Source organism: Balaenoptera borealis, assembly GCF_965194805.1.
Source record: "Balaenoptera borealis genome assembly, chromosome: 10".
Classification (NCBI taxonomy): domain Eukaryota; kingdom Metazoa; phylum Chordata; class Mammalia; order Artiodactyla; family Balaenopteridae; genus Balaenoptera; species Balaenoptera borealis.
In genome coordinates this window covers 86,713,159-86,723,434 of record NC_138874.1, presented here as the reverse complement: position 1 = coordinate 86,723,434, position 10,276 = coordinate 86,713,159, and the positions used below count along the sequence as shown (strand labels likewise).

The 10,276-nt window shown below is 42.5% G+C and overlaps 1 protein-coding gene across 7 annotated transcripts in view; it reads right to left on the bottom strand.

Moving 5' to 3' along the window:
• ENTPD1 (ectonucleoside triphosphate diphosphohydrolase 1) overlaps nucleotides 1-10,276 on the bottom strand; it is a 153,395-nt gene that overhangs the window by 33,322 nt on the left and 109,797 nt on the right. For all 7 annotated transcript variants that reach the window (XR_014248806.1, XM_082406534.1, XM_082406536.1 and 4 more), the window contains 2 exons: nucleotides 4,142-4,258; nucleotides 2,187-2,324 (listed from right to left, as the gene is read on the bottom strand). Coding sequence is in view for 6 of the 7 variants with exons in the window: in XM_082406534.1 (XP_082262660.1) it covers nucleotides 2,187-2,324; nucleotides 4,142-4,258 (255 nt within the window). In the remaining variant the exon portion in view is untranslated. The remainder of the gene's footprint in view (nucleotides 1-2,186; nucleotides 2,325-4,141; nucleotides 4,259-10,276) is intronic.

Below are 10,276 nucleotides of genomic sequence, written 5' to 3'. Positions count from 1 at the left end.
CTGCGAACAGTGGGGAAAGGCTGTTGTTTCTGGTCCGAGGATTAAGTGAGCTTTCATGTAACCCTGTCCATAACACTGAGCAACCAGGAAGTGAGAGCACCATGTTTAGTTCTCTAAATGGATTAGTTTTATATTCTGAATTGGGAATATGGCTGTGGGGAAAATGGAGCAGGAGTAAGCGATTAAGAAGGAGAGTGTGGGGCCTCACTACTAAATCCCCGAAATTCAGAGAGGAATTTGGGGAATGACGGCTCAGTTCTCCTGCCTAGAAGAACTTAACTCAAATTAGGCCTTTGGAAATTTGCATTCTTCTTTTGTTGTTTGTGTGAATGTGGGTGGCTGGGGTGGGGAAGTGGGGGCGGATGACAGGAAGCGGGCAAAGGATGAGAGAATAATGACTGTCCCTGGCCTTGGGCATCAATGTCAGGCCCAGGAATCTCATCCATACGAAACCAGGACTTCTTTTATGATTCAACTGGGGAAAAACTGGGGAATAATCCCAGCAAGTCAGTCTTACTTGACGTAAGGTGAAAGACTGCATATGCATGAGAAAGGATTATTCTTAAATGAAAAAACATTCTCCACCCCGGCCACCTTCCTAGGAATATTTTCAAGTCACCTCAAAATGTATTGAAATACAGGTAGTCTATGAATAATAAAGAATTGTGGAAATGTTTCTATTACATGAGTTGTATGTGGTCACGGTAGGAAAATCATGAAGTACAGATAATCCTAAAAAAGAAAATAAAAACCACCTCTACTTCATCATTCAGAAGTTGCTGCTATTATCATTTTGTGACATACCCTACCAGTCCTCTCTGTGCGTGTTTTTCACATAAAAAATGGAATTAAATTGTACGTAGAATTATTCACTTAACAATTCCTTGTAAACATCATCCCGTGTCTCTTAAGGGATTTCTGCAACATCATCACTGACATGAACTGCCTTATATGTTCATTTTTACTCACTTTGTTCAATTATTTATAAATCCTAGAAATGGAGCAATTGGACAAAATGATGTACATGTTTTAAGGCTCCTAGCACATGTTGCCAAAACAGTCTTCCCAAAGGTTATGCCAGTTTACATTCCAACCAATACCATGTGGAATGCTCCTCTCCCCTAAACCTTTACCAGTACTGGGAATTAATAATTTGTAAAAAGGCCCATGTCCCTTTATGGGGAATGGAACCGTATCTGACTGCCTGTGTCAAGGAAGCCTCCAGAGTTAGAGGAGTTATCACTTAAGGTTTAGAAATAATGGATCATAGACTGGAGCTCAAAGAATATAAATCACTAGGTAAATTTGACATAGACATATCTCTCAAACAGACAAACTGTGATGGAATGGAAGGAAGACTGGGATGTTAAAACAAAAAAAAAGATTTTAATTAGCGAAGTCAATATTGACAAGAGTGTGGTGGCACTACTATCTTTAAGGCTACTACAGCCCTCTGCTGCCTCAATGCTTTGTTTTGCTTGAAGTCACCGTATTTAATAAAGGGGTAAATTGTTTTTGTCATTAGTGGGTATGGGTTTAAAAGGTAGAGAAACACTGCCCTTGATATTTTTCATCAAGCATGAGTGTGCCCATGAGTCTCGCTGCCGATGTAAATGTTGCTCTATGCCTGGAAACCTTCAGGTAATGCTATGCTAATGCAAAGCTATGGGCTTGCTTCTTTAAGGCTCATGCTAAGCCTGGCTTCTAAGCAAAGGCCCCCATTCACAGCCACTCATCTCGTTCTTCACAGCGAGCTTTCAGATTGGTCAGTCTTGAAGCTACAACCAACAAGGCCTTCACCCCTTATGACAAACCATGATCATCCCTTCTGGATTCATGAAGGGGCCTTTGAGATGGATGTTGAAGTCAGCACGCAGAATCACTGTGGCTGTTGAAATACTGTTATATTACTTTACTATCTCATTTTTTGTTTTATAAGGGGTTAGTCACTGTTATGTGAGCAGAAAGGCGAGGCTGAGAATGCAAGTAGCCCTCCTTAGATAGGATACCCACAACTGGCTGGTCTACATTATCAGGAGAGCTGGGCACAAAATGCCATCTTGGGTTAGAGGTGAAGTGGTAGGACAGGACATCAGGCCAAAATTTAAATCAGGTTGACTCCTACCTCTTTTAAGCCCAAAGCTGCTTCAGTCACTACCACCCAACCTCCCCCCAACCTAACAAACCTTGCCCATGAAGTGAATATTCTTCCAGGACTCAGCTGTAAAATGATAGCCATTCAGAAGAAGAGCGAGGATGTAGGTGCCAGAAAAGCAGTATTCACTCAGGTACTTCTCCTTCACTTCACCAAAATACATCTGCAGCTGGAAGTGAAGGGAAGAAAACATCATACTTGTGCAACAACAGGCACTTCTCCATAGCCCTCATGTTTGCTATTAGAGCTGATCAAGAGAGGAAAATGCCCCAGCTCACATGGGCCTGAGAGTTGGCCCCTGCAGAGAGCTTTGGGAGTGGTGCTGCACTCCTTCAGTGGGTGCAGGGGTTCACAGTTCAGGGTCTGTTAAGGAATCTTTTCCTCCACAGGGTTCTATGAGACATTGATAAGTGTTCTAGGAAAAAAGTAGTTTCTGTGGTCTGATAGGTTCAACAACACTGAATTTTACTATAGTTTGCCATCCCTTGTGAAACTTGAGTTTCACAATCACAGTAGCATATTAAAAACTGTGAAAAATCTTGCATGAAAGAAATCTATTAATTTTTGCTTAACCAGAGTTTTCTGTATGCTCTTGACCAGTCTTTGGTTTAGAGCCTCTATAAGCATCTCGAGGAAACAGTTTCATAAACAGCCATGCCACTCAGTTAGGTCTCTGGACTAGCATCAGCAGCGTCCCCTGAGAACTTGAATCCTCACCCTGATCTGCCAGTGCAGAATGTGCTGTTTAATATGAGCCCCGTACGATCACATACATAGTAACATCTGACAAACACTGCTCTGGAACCCAGTTTCGGAAGCATTTTGCTCAAGAATCCGAGATGCTCGTCTTTCTCCACAGATCACCACTAGCTGCAAAAAGGCTCCCCTAAATGTTTTGTAAAGTGCTGAGGCATATTTGAGCTGCTCTTTCTGAAAGCCCTGAATACCCTTCCTTCATGTTCTAACTCAGACAAAATACTTAGAAAAAATTTCAGATGTCCAGGCTCTTGCACAACCTTCCTTCCTCTGTTGTCAGTGCCCACGAGAACAGCCTTCATTTTTAATTAATTGCATATCTTCAGAATGAAAGCACTGGTCACTTTTGCAATCACTTTTGCAATCTCTCTTAAAATCACTCATTTTAAGTCACTTTTGTCAACTTAAAACAGCTGCTGTTTTGAGCCACTCCTAGGTGATCTGTTTTTGTAAATCAGAGTAGACTCCATATCTTTCTCTCACATCCCTGGAAACTTTCATCAGGTAGCACTGGATCTTGAATGACTCAGTGCCTCAGACAAGAAAAAATTTGTGCTTCAAATTTATGAATAAGTAGAAGATACCTTGGACCTGTCTGATGAAAAAAGGGTCTTACCACAATGGTGTCTGTGGCAGATTCTGTGAATTGCCTGTCTTCCCTGGGGGTTGGGGGAAGGAGTGGGCGACAATGTGCTCAGCTCCAGGAAGTAGCTCATGATGGATCTAGGGCTCTAAGCCAGTCATAAATCCTGCATCCTGCTTTCCCAGCCAGTCCTGGCCAATGAGATGTAAGAGAAAAGACTACTAGGAGCTTCTGGGATAGCTTTTGCTTTCCTATAAAAAGGAACAGATGTATCTGGAGCTATCCTTCTTCTGACCTTGAACACGGCTGTGATCCCTGAAGCTACACCTTGCTTCCATGAGGAAACAGGCCTAACAACAACTGAAGAATGGCTTAGATAGTCAAGCTTCCCACCCCATGCCAGCAACTGCCTACTTCCGGACTTCGAATTAGGTGAAAACAATAAGACCTTTTTTGTTTAAGCCATTGTATGCCAAGCTATCAAGGAATGCCAGTGAACTTACTCTTAATTGAGTGTACCATCTAGGCTTCTCTAACATGTGTGCTGGATCTTGGTCACATTAGCATGACTTGAAGAGCAGACTCACATCCTCCATGATTTCAAGGGCAGAGAGCAATGGTAACAGATGCTGTTTCTAGTCACTTACCTCTTCCCAAGGCCGAGAGCAGAACTTTTCCAATGTGTTAATCATCTTTTTATGAGTTGACTGTTCCTCTGATGTAAGGTTTAAAAACTCCATCACATAGTAAAAAGCTGAAAATGCCTGCAAGAGAAAAATGCTGAGTTTGGTGCAGTGTCCAACACAGAGGGACACAGATTCACTCTCCAGAAGGCCTAATGAAAGTGCCTGGAAATCTCTGATGAGTAAATTATGGATCAGGTGACATTCCATCCCCAACAGTTGCTTCCTTCCTGGAAGGGGGTCACTTTGCTGCTGACATGCATTTCTGAGCCATCTGGTAGCTAATTTTCTCCATAATTTTAATGGGAGAGTCAGGGAGAAAGAAAGATGGGGGGAAAAGAAGATAAGAGGAAAAGTTACAAAAATCCCATCTTTAAAAAATTATGTATTATGTATGAATTTTTAAAAATAAAATCTGGAAAATTCTATACAAAGGTAAATAACAGGAGTGATCTCTGGCAAAATTATAAGGGGTTTTTTCCTTTTTATTTATGCCCTTTTTTTGCCTATTTTTATAATGTACATGTACTGCCTTCTTTAAATAGCCAGTGTTTATTTAACAAATATTTATTGCAGGTCTATCATGAGCTGGGCACAACTTAAAAGTTTTAAAAAATCATCATCATCATACATGAGAACTACGTAAAAAGTTAAATAAACAAATGAGTAAAAAAGAAAACATTCTAGAGAAATGGAAATAAAAATAAAAATAACCAAATGGGACTTAATCAAACTTAAAAGCTTTTGTACAACAAAGGAAACCACAAACAAAACAAAAAGACAACCTATACACTGGGAAAAAAATATTTGCAAATGATGTGACCAACAAGGGATTAATTTCCAAAATATACAAAGAGCTCCTACAGTTTATAAAAAAAACAAAGAACAAAAAACAACCCAATCAAAAAATGTGTAGAAGACCTAAACAGACATTTCTCCAAAGAAGACACACAGATGGCCGACAGGCACATGAAAAGATGCTCAATATCACTAATTATTAGAAAAATGTAAATCAAAACTAAATGAAGTATCACCTCACACCAGTCAGAATGACCATCTTACAAAAATCTACAAACAATAAACGCTGGAGAGGGTGTGGAGAAGAGGGAACCCTCCTACACTGTTGGTGGGAATGTAAATTGGTGCAGCCACTATGGAGAACAGTATGGAGGTTCCTTAAAATAACTAAAAATAGTGTTACTATATGATCCAGCAATCCCACTCCTGGGCATATATCCAGAGAAAACTCTAATTCGAAAAGATACATACCCCCCAGTGTTCATACCAGCACTATTTACAACAGTCAAGACATGGAAGCAACCTAAATGCCCACCAACAGATGAATAGATAAAGAAGATGTGGTATACATACACAATGGAATACTACTCAGCCATAAAAAAGAATGAAATAATGCTGTTTGCAGCAACATGGATGGACCTAGAGATTATCATACTAGATGAAGTAAGTCACAAAGAGAAAACAAATATCATATGATATCACTTATACATGGAATCCAAAAAAGTGATACAAAAGAACTTATTTATACATGGAATCCAAAAAAGTGATACAAAAGAACTTATACATGGAATCCAAAAAAGTGATACAAAAGAACTTACTTACAAAACAGAAAGAGACTCAAAGACATAGAAAACAAACTTATGGTTACCAAAAGGGAAAGCGGGAGGAGGGGGAGGGGTAAATTAGGAGTTTGGGATTAACATATACACACTACTATATATAAAATAGATAGACCCAGCTCTACCCACCACCAGTCCCTCCCATCAGGAAGCTTGCACAAGCCTCTTAGATAGCCTCATCCACCAGAGGGCAGACAGCAGAAGCAAGAAGAATGACAATCCTGCAGTCTTTGGAACAAAAACCATGGTCACAGAAAGACAGACAAAATGAAAAGGCAAAGGACTATGTACCAGGTGAAGGAAAAAGATAAAACCCCAGAAAAACAACTAAATGAAGTGGAGATAGTCAACCTTCCAGAAAAAGAATTCAGAATAATGAGAGTGAAGATGATCCAGGACCTTGGAAAAAGAATGGAGGCAAAGACCAAGAAGATGCAAGAAATGTTCAACAAAGACCTAGAAGAATTAAAGAACAAACAAACAGAGACAAACAATACAATAACTGTAATGAAAAATACACTAGAAGGAATCAATACCAGAATAACTGAGGCAGAAGAATGCATAAGTGACCTGGAAGACAGAATGGTGGAATTTACTGCTGCAGAACAGAATAAAGAAAAAAGAATGAAAAGAAATGAAGACAGCCTAAGAGACCTCTGGAACAACATTAAATGCACCAACATTTGCATTATAGGGGTCCCAGGAGGAGAAGAGAGAGAGAAAGGACCCGAGAAAATATCTACAGAAATTACAGTTGAAAACTTCCCTAACATGGGAAAGGAAATAGCCACCCATGTCCAGGAAGCGCAGAGTCCCAGGCAGGACAAACCCAAGGAGAAACAGGCTGAGACACATAGTAATTAAATTGACAAGATTTAAAGACAAAGAAAAATTATTAAAAGCAACAAGGAAAAACAAAAAATAACACACAAGGGAACTCCCCTAAGGTTAACAGCTGATTTCTCAGCAGAAACTCTACAAGCCAGAAGGGAGTGGCACGATACATTTAAAGTGATGAAAGGGAAGAACCTGCAACCAAGATTACTGCACCCAGCAAGGATCTCATTCAGATTTGACAGAGAAATCAAAGCTTTACAAACAAGCAAAAGCTAAGAGAATTCAGCACCACCAAACCAGCTCTATAATGAATGCTTAAGGAACTTCTCTAAGTGGGAAACACAAGAGAAGCAAAGGACCTACAAAAACAAACCCAAAACAATTAAGAAAATGGTAATAGGAATATACATATCGATAATTACCTTAAATGTGAATGGATTAAATGCTTCAACCAAAAGACACAGGCTCACTGAATGGATACAAAAACAAGACCCATATATATGCTGTCAACAAGAGACACACTTCAGACCTAGGAACACATACAGACTGAAAGTGAGGGAATGGAAAAAGATATTCCATGCAGATGGAAATCAAAAGAAAGTTGGAGTAGCAATACTCATATCAGATAAAATGGACTTTAAAATAAAGAATGTTACAAGAGACAAGGAAGGACACTACATAATGATCAAGGGATCAATCCAAGAAGAAGATATAACAATTATAAATATATATGCACCCAACATAGGAGCACCTCAATACATAAGGCAAATGCTAACAGCTATAAAACAGGAAATCGACAGTAACACAATAATAGTAGGGACTTTAACACTCCACTTTCACCAATGGAGAGATCACCCAGACAGAAAATTAATAAGGAAACACAAGCTTTAAATGACACAATAGACCAGATAGATTTGACTGATATTTATAGGGCATCCCAACTGAAAACGGCATATTACACTTTCTTCTCAAAGGCACACGGAACATTCTCCAGGATAGATCACATCTTGGGTCACAAATGAAGTCTCGGCAAATTTAAGAAAACTGAAATCATATCAAGCATCTTTTCCAACCACAACGCTATGAGACTAGATATCAATTACAGAGGAAAAAACGTAAAAAACACAAACACATGGAGGCTAAACAATACATTACAAAATAACCAAGAGGTCACTGAAGAAATCAAAGAGGAAATCAAAAAATACCTAGAGACAAATGACAACGAAAACACGACAATCCAAAACCTACTGGATGCAGCAAAAGCAGTTCTAAGAGGAAAGTTTATAGCAATACAATCTTACCTCAATAAACAAGAAAAATCTCAAATAAACAATCTAACCTTACACCTAAAGGAACTAGAGAAAGAAGAACAAGGAAAGCCCAAAGTTAGCAGAAGGAAAGAAATCATAAAGATCAGAGCAGAAATAAATGAAATAGAAACAAAGAAAACAATAGCAAAGATCAATAAAACTAAAAGCTGGTTCTTGGAAAAGATAAACAAAATTGACAAACCTTTAGCCAGACTCAGCAAGAAAAAGAGAGAGAGGACTCAAATCAATAAAATTAGAAATGAAAAAGGAGAAGTTACAATGGACACCACAGAAATACAAAGCATCCTAAGAGCAACTCTATGCCAATAAAATGGACAACCTGGAAGAAATGGACAAATTCTTGGAAGGTTATAACCTTCCAAGACTGAACCAGGAAGAAATAGACAATATGAACAGACCAATTACAAGTTATAAATTGAAACAGTGATTAAAAATCTTCCAACAAACAAAAGTCCAGGACCAGATGGCTTCACAGGCGAATTCTATCAAACATTTAGAGAAGAGCTAACACCCATCCTTCTCAAACTCTTCCAAAAAATTGCAGAGGAAGGAACCCTCCCAAACTCATTCTACGAGGCCACCATCACACTGACACCAAAACCAAAGATACCACAAAAAAAGAAAACTACAGACCAATACCACTCATGAATGTAGATGCAAAAATGCTCAACAAAATACTAGCAAACAGAATCCAACAACACATGAAAAGGATCATACACCATGATCAAGTGGGATTTATCCCAGAGATGCAAGGATTCTTCAATATAGGCAAACCAATCAATGTGATATACCATATTAACAAATTGAAGAATAAAAACCATATGATCGGGGGGAGGAGAGAAGATGGCGGAAGAGTAAGACGCGGAGATCACCTTCCTTCCCACAGATACAGTAGAAATACATCTACACGTGGAACTGCTCCTACAGAACACCCACTGAATGCTGGCAGAAAACGTCAGACCTCCCAAAAGGCAAGAAACTCCCCCCGTACTTGGGTAGGGCAAAAGAAAAAAGAAATAACAGAGACAAAAGAATAGGGACGGCACCTGCACCAGTGGGAGGGAGCTGTGAAGGAGGAAAGATTTCCACGCACTAGGAAGCCCCTTCGCGGGCAGAGACTGCGGGTGGCAGAGGGGGGAAGCTTCGGAGCCACGGAGGAGAGCGCAGCCACAGGGGTGTGGAGGGCAAAGCGGAGAGATTCCCGCACTTCCCGCACGGAGGCTCGGCGCTGACCAGCACTCACCAGCCCGAGAGGCTTGTCTGCTCAGCCGCCGGGGCGGGCGGGGCTGGGAGCTGAGGGTCGGGCTTCGGTCGGATCGCAGGGAGAGGACTGGGGTTGGCGGCGTGAACACAGCCTGAAGGGGTTAGCGCACCACAGCTGGCTGGGAGGGAGACCGGGAAAAAGTCTGCAGCTGCCGAAGAGGCAAGAGACTTTTCCTTCCCTGTTTCCTGGTGCGCGAGGAGAGGGGATTCAGAGCGCCGCCTAAACGAACTTCAGAGATGGGCGTGAGCCGCGGCTAACAGCGCGGATCCCACAGCAACAGGGGCGCAGAGGGAAAAACGGAGAGATTCCCGCACAGAGGCTCGGCGCCAAGCAGCGCTCACCAGCCCGAGAGGCTTGTCTGCTCCCCCGCCGGGGCGGGCGGGGCTGGGAGCGGAGGCTCGGGCTCGCAGGGAGAGGACTGGGGTTGGCGGCGTGAACACAGCCTGAAGGGGTTAGCGCACCACAGCTGGCTGGGAGGGAGACCGGGAAAAAGTCTGCAGCTGCCGAAGAGGCAAGAGACTTTTTCTTGCCTCTTTGTTTCGCGGCGCGCAAGGAGAGGGGATTCAGAGCGCCGCCTAAACGAACTCCAGAGACTGGCGCGAGCCGCGGCTATCAGCGCGGACCCCAGAGACGGGCGTGAGACGCTGGTGCTGCTGCTGCCGCCTCCAAAAAGCCTGTGTGCGAGCACAGGTCACTCTCCACACCGCCCCTCCCGGGAGCCCGTGCAGCCCGCCACTGCCAGCGTCCCGTGATCCAGAGACAACTTCCCCGGGAGAACGCACTGCGCACCTCAGGCTGGTGCAACGTCACGCCGGCCTCTGACGCCGCAGGCTCGCCCCGCCTCCTCTGTACCCCTCCCTCCCCGCGGCCTGAGTGAGCCAGAGCCCCCGAAGCAGCTGCTCCTTTAACCCCGTCCTGTCTGGGCGGGGAACAGACGCCCTCAGGCGACCTACACGCAGAGGCGGGTCCAAATCCAAAGCTGATCCCCAGGAGCTGTTCGAACAGAGACAAGGAGGGGAAATCTCTCCCA